This window comes from Ammospiza nelsoni, chromosome 3 (genome assembly GCF_027579445.1).
Source record: "Ammospiza nelsoni isolate bAmmNel1 chromosome 3, bAmmNel1.pri, whole genome shotgun sequence".
NCBI classification, from domain to species: domain Eukaryota; kingdom Metazoa; phylum Chordata; class Aves; order Passeriformes; family Passerellidae; genus Ammospiza; species Ammospiza nelsoni.
In genome coordinates, this window is record NC_080635.1 from 75,754,261 (window position 1) to 75,767,329 (window position 13,069).

Genomic DNA, 13,069 nt, shown 5'->3' on the forward strand with positions numbered 1-13,069 from the left:
TGACACCTGCTTAACATTTTCATGGCAATTTTTACTAGGTGACTTTGACCAGCAAAACTCTCCCAATTAATGAGGCTGAAAACAATCCAGTCCGTGCTGAGAGGGCCCCTATTATAAATTGTACCAAATGCTGAAAATAAATTTGATAAAATGGGTTGAAGTGGCGGAAGGTTCTGCACTTTGGTGTTATGCGAGGAGCCTCCAGCCCTTGTACTGCTCTCTCTGCCCTGTGATCTGCAGCCATCCCCAGCTCCTGCTGCAGATGCTCTAACAAGAAATGTGACAGCTTACCCTGGAGTGAGCCCTGTTTATACTATGTCAGAGCAAGCCCCACAAGGAGTGTAAACTGTTTGACTAAAGAATGCCTTATTTCTAATGCTTTCTGTCATTTCAGAATTTTCTATACAAACACTGAAAATCATTTAAATGGCTTTTAATTAGAAGCATGAGAAGATGGAGTTTATTTCTTCATAATGGGAGAACTATAACTTTGTTATAGAAATTTTATCTATTCTTATCTAAAACATGCCTCCATTCTTTGACAATTCATTTGTTTGAGAATTTATTTGTCCAATTGATTATGCAGCATAGAGTTCTCAATGGGGAAAAATATTTTTTGTGTTTGCAGTGGTTTAGGACCAGCACTCCAAACCACATGCTGCTCCTTCTCTCCCTCGGGTCACAGAGACAAAAGGCAGAGATCACAGATTGAGATAAGAACTTCTCTGGAAACAGCAATGAGATAAGAAAGCAAACAGTAATAGCAACAATATTCATAACAAAATTGTGCAAAAAGAGGGCGATTTACATGCAAAAAATGCTCACTGACCTACACAAAGCAGCGTGACCCCAAGAAAATGAACAAAAATGATGGATGGACCCCTCCCCCCAAAGCCCATGCTTTTCCCAGACCCAGCGCCACATCCACTTTCCTTCCTGAAGGGAGAATCCCTTATTTCTACCCCCCAGATATGGTGAGTGTTGTGGAATAACAATCTGGATGGGTCCACACAGCTCCAGGCTCTTCCCCCTGCTGTGAAAAAATTAATTCTGTTCTTGCTGAAAGCCAGGAGAGAATTAAACTAATCTACATAATCAAACAGAATTATCAAACATTCAGATTCACAATGACTTATCCAGATTATTTTTTTGTTCTTAAGACTTTTTCTTAAAGATAAAAGAGTAAAAGAACTGACATTTTGTTTTTGAGACAATACATATTGGTAGGGCAGTAGGGAAACCTCAAATAGTTTTTTATCTGTATGAAGTAACTTCAGCATAGACAGTATTGTCTGTTATTAGTATTTAGTATGATGAAACTATAACTCCAAGTGAAGTTTAATCTGTAGAGGATTAAAATAATTTGTTTTCCTGCTCACTATAAATTAAATGCTTTCAGTCAACAGTAAGAGGTCTTGATAAGTAGCAGCAGCTTAAGTGGAAATAGATTAATAAATCTTCAATTCCCTTCATATGGATACTCTCCAAAACATGCGCGAGGCAATAACTTTTAATGTCTAACCTGCAGCTGCTCTTAGATTAAATGAAAAACAAAACTGAAAGCAATCCACAGAGCTAGTTATCAATTTCACATCTATTTCTCCAATTTCCCCCCTTCTAAGGAGTTTCTCTTGGAAAACAAAAGGCACGAAAAACAAAAAATTCTTTATTCTTTTCCTGAGCAAGAGGTGTTTTAGTCTTGGAAACTTTACTCATCAGAGAAAACTTTGATGGTGGTCTAGTACTAAAATCCATAAAACATGTATATCTTAAAAAATATTCTCATAGAAAAGTTAATCAGAAGAATTCTCTTTATATATTTTAGGTGCTAAGAAGTTACGTTATGGACAACCAATATTGGACATTAAACTCAAGGAAAGTATTTTGCCCTTAATGATGGTTGACTCTCATAAGAATTTTTTAAATAAGGTTACTTGAAGGGATAAAAGGAGATTTTTAGGTCATATTAGAATATTCCTTGAGGGTGAAGCCTGAATTAAAACAAACAAACAAACAAAAAAACACAACAAAAAACCAACAAATTCACACAAGAAAAAAACCAAAACAAAACAAGGCAAAATAAAACCAAAAGCAAATATAAACAAAAAAAAAACTCCCAACAAAATGATACATAATCTCTGAACTAAGCGGAATATATGAGTAAACACTACAAAAATAAACGTAAAAATATTTTTTCTCAGTAGTTACCCCCACCGCTGTGGGGTAACTTCAATTTACTTCCTAGAATCTGGGCATCTCTTGTTTTTTCCTCTTTGAGTCAATTCTTAAAACATCTTTTTGTCACCCTCCCCTGATACCTGTTCTTTGGATGATTCTGGCAAGCTGTAGAGGCAGTTTTCCAAGTGGACTATAAGGAAATGAGTAGATAGACTGGTCAATAGAAAGATAAGAAAATCTCTTTGTGATCCTCTTTTGTTATTCTCAGTAATGTGATGCCGAATTTTGCCCCAAAAGGCGAGAATAACTGCTTAAGAGACTCAGCCTAAGTCAGATAAGCAGGAGGTATTTTATTACGACGCGTCGGAGAAATCACGAAGTGGATTTCTAGATTATGCACCGCAAAAGCGGGTTTTTATACAATTTTAAACAAGGATTACATCATTTATTACATGCATATTCATAGGCAGGCGGAGTCTTCTGGGAATTCTTGGTCTTCCTCAGTTAAATTTTAAGCTTTTCCTAATTTGGTCTTCTTCCTGTTATCCTTGGCATGTTTTTCCATGACTTAGCTGAAGTAACTGTTGTACTTGGCTTGATCCTAACGGCTTGGCAGGTCACTTTAACTTATTGGCTTCCACTTCTTCTTCTTCAAATATTCTAATTCCAAAGTTTCTTCTGTGAGTGTATTTTAGATTACCTATCCAAATATTGTGAGTGTATTTTTACATTGCCTTACCTAAGTATCTGATCAAAGATCTTCCTGAAAGTGTATTTTAGGTTATTTATTAACTGCTGCAATTCCCTTAATATATTTTTGAGTGTCTTTAATTCTTTTATTTTTCAGAAGCTATTAACCATTATAATAAATGGCTTCATTTTCCCCCCTTTTCTTATTACTTACGAATTCTTTCGTCAAATTCTAACCCTGTAGGGCGCTGATATGCTCGTACCATAGCCCAGATCATTTGGGTTCTTTTCATTATAATTCTCAGTCTCCACCACATGCAAATATTTGTAAGAGTTAATAGTAACAGAACTATGATTATTATTAGCGTTGGGTGCACCAGATAGTTAAAGACTTGTGTAGCTGTTGGGGAGTATCCTACAAAGATATCCCACCAATGATGCTGGCCTACTTGTTCTACTTTAGTCAGGACATTCTGTATTTTTTCTGAATTATGTTCTACCTGCCATACCATTCGTTTGGTTGTTTGATTTACCTTTTGTATTAATTCCCTTACTTTAGGATGTGTGAGCATTGCTTTAAGGACTTCGACGTCCATCCCTATTTGTAATTTCGGTATCTCTTGATATAGGTCAAAATCTGCATTAATTAGCTGTTGAGTAGTTATTGGGACAGTATAATGAAAGTCACAACCTACTATCTTGGTGAAGTTGCATACACAAAAGTTAGTATTGTTAGTCTTTTCTTGGCAATTATCTATGGTGACGTTATCGCAAGCTGTCCTCACACAAGCGCACCCATTCCCTATATAATAAACTTGTGATTGTGTTCTATTATGCGGAAGCATTTCAAAGGTACATACACTGTTTTCAGCATCTAAACATAGATCTTCCGCTTCTACTACAGCGTTTTCACAGACATAGCCTAATTGTCCTCTAGGAATACATGCTTCTGTGTTAACCGATTGCCACCTATTTTTGGTATTATCATAACTAGCCCAGACATTATGGTCTATGGGCTTGACAATAACATTTTGATGTATTGTCCCTAGAGTGAGGATAGGAAAGATAGCTCTTTCCTCTGCTGCACTAATGGTGAGGACATAGGCTTCAATGTGTTCCTGTTGAGGGTCATAAGTGAAATTTACTAATTGCCACCAGGCTTGGTGGTCCTTCTCAAATTGTGTAGTATGATTGTTCTTTAGTATTGTTTCTCTTATCTCTTGAGGTAATATACCTGACATTCCTTCTCTCATTATTCCTGCAGCTACTGATTGTACCCATTGTTGTGTCTGAGGGCACTGGATAGCTAGTGCAATTTCTTTGCTAAGCTCCCCTGTATAGTTAGCGAACTTCAAAAAATCCTCTTCAGTATGGTTTGCTACCATGGTTAGTAGTTTTACTACTAGTGATTGTGTTTCTGCTAATGTGAGCATGGATGAACTGAGGGGCATTTTTAGCTTTCCTAAGTTCGAAGTAACGGTACTTAATTTATTCACTAATACTTCTTGATCTATCGTGTTTAATATACCAAATCCAGTGCCAATCCATCCACTTAGATCTCTTTGTACTCTTCTATGATGAGACCTTGTTGCTAGCCATGCATTCCATCCCTTAAGGCTTTGCTGTATAAATGGTTGGCAACCCTTTTGCAAATACGTAATATCGGTGTGAAGGTTCATCTGCACCTTTTTCAGGGAATAAGTGGGGTCTAACAATAATTTTTGTTCATTAGATTTTCTTATCACCTGAGGCCCTATAAAGGTTAAGTTATGTACTACTTTACATACCACTGGTAGGGTGGTTTCTTGAGGCAAGTCTAAATCTGGATACAATGGGATCACGTCTTCTGGTAATTGTATCCTATAATCGACAGCACGCCCGAGAGCACGCCCGAGGGAGCTAATATCCTGTCCCAGTGTTTTCAACTCCCTTTCACATGTGAACATCATTGACTGATCCAATCTAAATGCCATCTCACACAGTGCTTTCCCTCCCTCAGGACCACTAGATATTACAATTTCTCCCGGGGAATGGAGAAGAGGGTGAGGGTCATAGGTTATGTTTTGAGGGCGTAGCTCCCCAAGTGAATCTTCTCTATAAATCACCCCCTTTATCGGTTGTCGTGATCCGGGTGGATCCTCCCTGAAGTCGCTCCACTGACATGAAATTGGGCCTTTTTGCTGGATCCAAACTGTGGGCCTGCCCATTTTCACTGGACTAAAGGTAATTAGGTTATGTTTAAAGGCTGGCATCAAGGGTTTAATTGTTAATACTAGCCGCCTTGTTTTCCCTTCCTCTGGGTCGAGTTCTCGACACCCAATTTGGACTTGGTCTCCCTTGTATGCTACCATGGAGGGCTGATCCCACACCTCACTTGCATATGGCTGATTGTTTCGTAAGGCATAAACCTCGAAATAGGGCCCTCTCGTTCCCAACTCTGGGTGGATACACTGGTGCGCATGAGACCATGGGTCTATTGGGGCAGAGCCTTGGGGAAGCACTATCGTTAGTCCAATGATTAGAGTTGTAAAGGTTTGGGGTGGAGTCGGGGTCATAATGTCTGGCTGTCAATTTTGTTTCTTTTGGCGTTCTTGCTGCTTGGTGTGAATTTGCTTTACTCGTAAAATAATCTTTTCTAGTTCAGTGTCTATGTTGAATTCTCACGTGATCCTGCGGAGACAGCTGACTCAGAAGTCTGTACATCTAGGGCAGGTTTGATCTCCTCTTGTTTGTTTTCCGGAGCTCTCTTGACCCGTGAATAGTGGATCCACGTAGGTCGCTCCTTGATCCGAACCGCGGTGAAGGTAGTCAGCAGCACTTGGAAAGGTCCCTCCCACTTTTCTTGTAGGGGTTTTCCTAAAAGATTCTTAACATATACCCAATCACCGGGGTTAAACGGATGCAATTTGCAATCAGGTTGCTTAGGTTGGTGTTCTATCACCACAGTAGCATTCTTATCAAACTGTTTCCCCACCGTAATTACATAATCATAAATATACTGATTACCGATTTGGTCTATAACGTCTCCATTTACAACTTGCATAGCGTAAGGTCTACCATACAAAATTTCAAATGGGCTTAACTTCTCTCTTGATCTTGGTTTGACTCTCAGCCTGAGCAAAGCAATAGGCAAAGCCTGATACCACTGCAAATTAGTCTCCTGGCATATTTTGGCAATTTGCTGTTTGATGAGATGATTCATCTTTTCCACTTGCCCACTGGCCTGTGGGCGATAAGGTGTGTGTAGTTGCCATTTGATTTGTAATGCTTTGCTTATTGCTCTCACCACTTTTGCACAGAAGTGTGTACCTCTATCCGAGGAAATGCTCTTTGGTACCCCAAACCGTGGAATAATTTCATTCAACAGTACTTTGGTCACTTCTCTTTCCTTATTTGTCCTACAAGGGAATGCTTCAGGCCACCCAGAAAATGTATCAGTTATTACCAACAAATACCGAAACCCCCCTTTTCTTGGGAGTTCAGAAAAATCAATTTGCCATACTTCACCTGGGAATTTACCTCGGTTTATGGCTCCTTGATGTACTTTGGTTCCTGTGTTCGGGTTATTTTTCAGACACCGCTCGCACTGGGACGTAACGTGTTTTATAGTAGTAAATAATTTTGGTCCTGCTATTCTGGTCTGCAAATATTGGTAAAGCGAATCTAGGCCCCAATGGGCCTTCTCATGTTCTGCCTTCACAAACTGCCACATCACGTTTCCTGGTATCACTAACTGTCCTGTTTCTAATCGACCCCAACCATTTTCTAGTATTTTGCCCTTATTCCTTTGAATCCATCTATGATCTGACTCTTGGTAATCTGGCTGGATATTGATATCCAGCTCCCCTGGTATTAGGGCCGCTATTTCCGCTTCCCTATTTCTTGTGGCCGCCAATTTAGCTTCTGTGTCTGCCTTCCTGTTCCCTATCTCTGGTATAGTGTTACCTTTCAGATGTCCCTTACAATGCATTATGGCCACTTGTGCTGGGAGTTGGACCGCCTCTAGCAATCGCAGAATCTCTTCTGCATGTTTGACTGTTTTTCCTTGTGTAGTCAATAGTCCTCTTTCTTTCCAGATGGCCCCATGAGCATGTACAACAGAGAAGGCATATTTAGAGTCTGTCCATATATTAATTTGCATGTTTTCTGCCAATTCCAAGGCTCGGGTCAGAGCTATCAGCTCTGCCTTTTGAGCTGAAGTCCCTGCAGGCAAGGGGTTTGACTCAATTACCCTTTCTGTAGTGGTGACTGCATAGCCAGCCATTCTTACTCCTTGCTTCACGAAGCTGCTGCCATCTGAGAACCAGTTGTCCGCACCTTCGAGCGGCTCTTCTTTGAGATCTGGGCGACTGGAATAGACGGCTTCAATTGTTTCCAGGCAGTCGTGTTCGATGGGTTCTGCTAGGGCTCTCCCTTCCAGAAATGAAGCTGGGTTCACAATGTTAGTTACCTGAATGGTTACGTCATCTGATTCAGCCAAGATGGCCTGGTATTTTAGGAATCTGGATGGGGACAACCAATGGTTGCCTTTCTGTTCCAGCACGGCTGACACAGTGTGAGATACTAACACAGTCATCTTTTGGCCCAGTGTGAGCTTTCTGGCCTCTTCTATGTTAATTATCACTGCAGCCACTGCCCTCAGACAGCCTGGCCATCCTTTACTTACTTCATCCAGTCGCTTGGAGAAGTAGGCCACAGCTCTCTTGTGTGTTCCCAACTGCTGTGCCAGGACTCCTAGGGCCATCCCTTGTCGTTCATGGGAGAACAGCCAGAATGGTTTTGATACATCTGGGAGACCTAAAGCCGGTGCCCTCATTAGCTCCAGCTTCAACTTCTTGAAGGCCTCTTCTGCCTCGGGAGTCCAAACTAGAACATCCTTGGTTTCTTTCAACAAATCGTACAGTGGTTTAGCAAGTATCCCGTACTGGTAGATCCACAGCCGACACCAACCTGTCATTCCCAGAAAGGCGCGCAGGTCTCTCACCGTCTCTGGTTTGGGCATTTGACAGATGGCCTCTTTCCTAGCTGCTCCCAGGGATCGCTGTCCTCTGGAGACTTCGTATCCCAGGTACACTACTTCTTTTTGCACCAGCTGTGCTTTCTGTTGAGAGACTCGGTATCCACTTAAACCCAGGAAATTTAACAAGGAAATAGTCCATTCAATGCATTCTTCCTCTGTCACTGTTGCTATTAAAAGGTCATCTACGTATTGCAGAAGGGTGCCATCTCCCAGCGGCCTTTCCCACTGTTCTAATTCTTTGGCTAATTGATTCCCAAAAATCGTAGGGGAGTTTGTCCATCCTTGGGGCAATACCGTCCAGGTAAGTTGGGTCTTTCTTCCTTTATCTACAGATTCCCATTCAAAGGCAAAAATCTTTTGACTCTCGGGAGCTAAGGGAAGGCAGAAAAATGCATCTTTCAAGTCTAATACAGTGAACCAGGTCAAATTATCCTTGAGTCTAGTTAAAAGCGTGTATGGATTAGCAACTAAAGGATGTAATATCTTGGTTATTTCGTTTACTGCTCTCAAGTCCTGAACTAGTCTGTAAGCTCCATTAGGTTTCTTTACTGGCAAGATTGGTGTATTAAAATCCGATTCACATTCTACCAATAACCCCAGTTCCAAAAACCTTTTGATTATGGGCTCAATCCCCTTCCTGTCTTCTATTCTCAAAGGGTATTGTTTTCTTACCACCGGTCTTGCCCCATCTTTAAGTTCAACAACAATCGGTGCTGCTTGTTTTGATTTTCCAGGTATATCAGTAGCCCATACTAATGGGTATGCCTCGCTCAGGATTCGCTCAAAATTGTGATTCTCAGGTTTAGGTTTCACACAACTGATTGTTAGGCTTAGGGCTGTAATCAGTTGTTCTTCTTTTACTTGAAATTCAAATCTGTCCTTTTTGAACTTTATTATGGCTCCCAAGTTCTCTAGTAAGTCTCTCCCTAGTAGAGGTTTTGGCGAATTTGGCAAATACAGAAACTGGTGTATTCCCATTTGTTTCCCAATTTTGTATTTGATAGGTTTCAAAAAGTAAGCCTTTTCTGGTTGGCCTGTTGCTCCCACAACTTGTACAAATTCATCACTTTTAGGTACCAATTCTTGATTTAAAACCGAAAAGGTTGCTCCCGTATCAATCAAAAAGTCCAATTCCTTTTTACCTTCCCCTAGCTCCATTTTAACCAGTGGGTCTGCTAGGGTATGGCCCACCGGTCCCCCTCATTCACTTTCTTGCTGTGTGGTGGTAGTGGTGGCCATTAGCCTTCTTTTTAACTGGGGGCATTCCTGTTTCCAGTGTCCCGTCTGTAGGCAGTATGCACATTGATCTGGCCCTACTCTAGGTGGGTGGGGTTGGAACCTCCCTCCCCCTCTCACCGGGTAGCCTCTACCCCTACCCCTGGTTCCAGGTTCCGAGCAACCTGTCTTCTGAGCTGCCACTGCCACAGCCACTACTCGAGCTATCCTCCTGTCCTCCCTTTTCTTCTCCTCAACTTCTCTATTATTATATACCTTCCATGCCTCATTCAGCAAGGCCTCCAGGTTTTTATTTTCTGGATGTTCAAGCTTTTGCAATTTCTTTCTGATGTCTGGGTTACTCTGTCCCATCATTAATCCTAACAGGTGTTGTTTCCCTTCTTCCGTTGCCGGGTCCAGGGGTGTGTATTGTCTCATGGCTGCCCTAAGTCTATCCAAAAACTCTGACGGGGTCTCATCCTTTCCCTGCCTGATGTCATATAACATCGACCAATTGATAGCCTTAGGGATCGCATTACGCAAGCCCATCGCTATCAGCTTTCTGTACTGCACCAATCGTCGATAGTGCTCTTCGTTGCCCGGATCCCATTCTGGTTTACTGCTGGGGAAATTATCTTCTAGTCTCCCTGATAATACTTGAGCATGTCGTTTTCCTGTTTCCAATACGAGTTCCCTTTCTGTATCTGTCAATTCTGACAACATCACCTCTATATCTTCCCAATCAATATCTAAATTCTTTGCCATTAATTCAAACCTCTTCGCTACTCCCTCTGGATTCCTCCTGAAGTTCCTTGCCTCATCCCTCCAATTGTTCAGATCACTTGTGGAGAACGGCACCTTTACCCTGGTCCTTTCTCCTACCATTGGCATAAGTTGTCGGAGAGGAGCTATTGTATGGTTCCATTCCTCTTCTTGCTTTGCTTCCCTCCGTGCCACAGATCTGGTATAATACGAATGACTAGTCCCTTCCCCAGGATCTTCCTGTGCCTCAATGTCTTCCCTATTCTTTCTCTTCTCTTTTCTCTTTCCCTTTCCCTGTTCTTCATCTTCACCTTCTATTTCTGTTAACTCTTTTCCTACTACCCCCCTGGCATGGTTTACACAGTCCAGCCGCGCCTCGCTCTGCATCTGTCGCCTTTCTTCCCGCATCTGCCGGCGCCTATCCTGTTCCGGGCTACTGTCCTCATCTTCTGTTCCCCTTCCATCTCTCTTATCCTCTATCTGAATTATTATATTCAGCTTCTGTGAGTTGTTCTCTGCCTCCCTTTCGCATGTCTCAGTGTCATTCTTCTCACTATACCTTAGCTTAGAGACGTTGCCTCCCAGTGAGTTATCCCCAGTCCTCGGTGTGCTAGTTTCTATTCTACAGGTACCTGATTTCCCAAAACCTCCACTTCTGGGTGTACTACCATCCCCATATGGACTTAGTTCGGGGAGGCTGCGTGTCTCCCCTCGACTCTCTGTTCCATGTGGGCTGCCTTCTTCCCTCTCAACTTCTAATCTGGGTGGGCTGTCAGCATCCTTGTAGCTTCCCGACCCCTGTGGACTATCTGGTCCCTGCGGGCTGCTTTCCTTCTTGTCCATCCCCGATTTTAATGGACTATCCTCCTCCCAAGTGTTATCTAGTTTCTGAGGACTGTGCCCAAACTTAGATTTCCACCATCGTTCCAGCTCCTTTAAGGGGCTAGGATCCCCTTGTTCCTCCTTTGGCCTGGGAAGAGGCCCTTCCCGTCCTGGGGCGAATGGATGGTATTCCCACAGGCTTATTTCGCTCTCCTTTCCACTATCCCTTCTTGTCAATTTAAGACATTGTTGCCCAATGCTACATGCATCACAGCACCGTTCTTTAGGCTTTGAACCTTTCTTATCTTTTTCCAGGGCTAGCACTAGGGGGTCCTGAGGTGCTACATTTACCCCGCACTCTTTTTGCCACTCCGGTTTATTTCTTAGGGTAAAGAACATATCAGCATACATCACTTCGTCCCATTTGTTAAGTCGGCGAAGGAAAAGCATCAATTGCAAAATAGTATTATAATTAGTTGTTCCCTCCGGCGGCCATTTCTCATTGTCATCTAACTTGTACAATGGCCACCACTGCGTACAATATTTAAGGAGTGTCTTTTTACTTATGTTTCCCCCCGGGATCCCTCCCAAGTCCTTCCAGTGTTTTAGGATACATCCTAAGGGGGTTTTCATATTTACGTCCTTACTCTGTTGACTTCCCATAGTTATTCCCTGTGTTGGTTTAACACTTCACACACAATTTTCAGTCGCTTTTGTCCTAGCTTCTCGCGTCGCAGCGATGCTGCATCTTATTCACTCTCAACCATACACGTGCACCTTTATAAAGGAATTCCTACCTTATGGTCTATATCAGAACAGACTGTTACCGGGTTTGGTCACGCGAGGTCACCTACAGACCGTGAGACACCGGTTTGCCAGATTCGTGCAATCGCAACCGTAGACAGTGTAACAATTGCAGGAGGTCACAATTTTCTTCCGGATATCTATCAACTTATTCTCTTCTAAAAATTATAGAGAGAGCAGCAAAATATTTTTTTGTAAGATTTTGCAACAAACACATAGAACAGACACAAAAGATCACCGGCTGACAGACCTCTTCAGATAGCAGTTTCAGTTCTTAACCCTTAATTCACAGTATTACAACATCAAGCACAATGTTAAAACAGTTTCCCATACAGACCAAAAAATACCAAGATAAACAAACACTTCTTTCAGCAGGACTTTTGTCCTTTTCTTTACAAAAACAATGCCGGGAATCTCCTGGCAAACCAATGCTAGCAACAACCCTGGCAAACCAATGCTAGCAACCCAATGGGATTCGTTACCGGGGCGTCCCCCAGCTTTCCCTTCGGGCGGTCACGTCTGACCCCCGTTTCCTTACCAATAAAACCAATAAACAATTAAAATACCTCTTAATTGAAGCAGGAGATGCAGGGAACCCTCCGTCCACCAAGGCGCCAGTCCAGGGGGGGTCTCTTCTTGACAAAAATTCGTCAGGGGCGCCCAGAGAATCCCGACCCCGGACCCGGCCCGGGAGGACCTCAGGGCCCGGATCTCCTGTCTGGTCCCATCTGGGGTGCCAGAAAATGATGCCGAATTTTGCCCCAAAAGGCGAGAATAACTGCTTAAGAGACTCAGCCTAAGTCAGATAAGCAGGAGGTATTTTATTACGACGCGTCGGAGAAATCACGAAGTGGATTTCTAGATTATGCACCGCAAAAGCGGGTTTTTATACAATTTTAAACAAGGATTACATCATTTATTACATGCATATTCATAGGCAGGCGGAGTCTTCTGGGAATTCTTGGTCTTCCTCAGTTAAATTTTAAGCTTTTCCTAATTTGGTCTTCTTCCTGTTATCCTTGGCATGTTTTTCCATGACTTAGCTGAAGTAACTGTTGTACTTGGCTTGATCCTAACGGCTTGGCAGGTCACTTTAACTTATTGGCTTCCACTTCTTCTTCTTCAAATATTCTAATTCCAAAGTTTCTTCTGTGAGTGTATTTTAGATTACCTATCCAAATATTGTGAGTGTATTTTTACATTGCCTTACCTAAGTATCTGATCAAAGATCTTCCTGAAAGTGTATTTTAGGTTATTTATTAACTGCTGCAATTCCCTTAATATATTTTTGAGTGTCTTTAATTCTTTTATTTTTCAGAAGCTATTAACCATTATAATAAATGGCTTCAAATGCAAACATTTAAATTTACATTCTTTCATTATCCACTTTACAGTAAATTTGGAAGTTTTGTGACCTAATGATTTATCCAAGAAGAATACGTGCAAATGTATATATATATGTGTCAACTGAAGAAATTTGATGAAGTTATAAAAAAGCACAATATCTGCATTTATATTTCCATATAAATTGAAGTTTCGCTCCAAAGATTATTAAAAAGCCACTGAGAATAAATCCAT

The 13,069-nt window shown here is 41.8% G+C and overlaps 2 protein-coding genes across 2 annotated transcripts; both read right to left on the bottom strand.

The window, feature by feature from the left end:
- Positions 1-5,515: 5,515 nt before the first annotated feature.
- LOC132070693 (uncharacterized) lies at positions 5,516-9,085 on the bottom strand (the record flags this gene model as incomplete). The annotated part of the gene is made up of 1 exon (XM_059467678.1): positions 5,516-9,085. A coding segment is annotated over one exon (3,570 nt), but the record flags the coding sequence as incomplete, so codon positions are not given.
- Positions 9,082-12,216, bottom strand: LOC132071314 (uncharacterized). Its single transcript, XM_059468859.1, has 2 exons — positions 11,012-12,216; positions 9,082-10,913 (listed from the first exon to the last, which is right to left on the bottom strand). The coding sequence occupies exon 2, from the start codon at positions 10,706-10,708 to the stop codon at positions 9,089-9,091; it is 1,620 nt and encodes a 539-aa protein (XP_059324842.1). The 5' UTR covers positions 10,709-10,913; positions 11,012-12,216; the 3' UTR covers positions 9,082-9,088.
- Positions 12,217-13,069: the final 853 nt, after the last annotated feature.

Bases quoted from the DNA above. Each gene is read 5' to 3' on its own strand.
- LOC132071314 (XM_059468859.1), bottom strand. From the start codon at position 10,708: ATGGACAAGAAGGAAAGCAGCCCGCAGGGACCAGATAGTCCACAGGGG.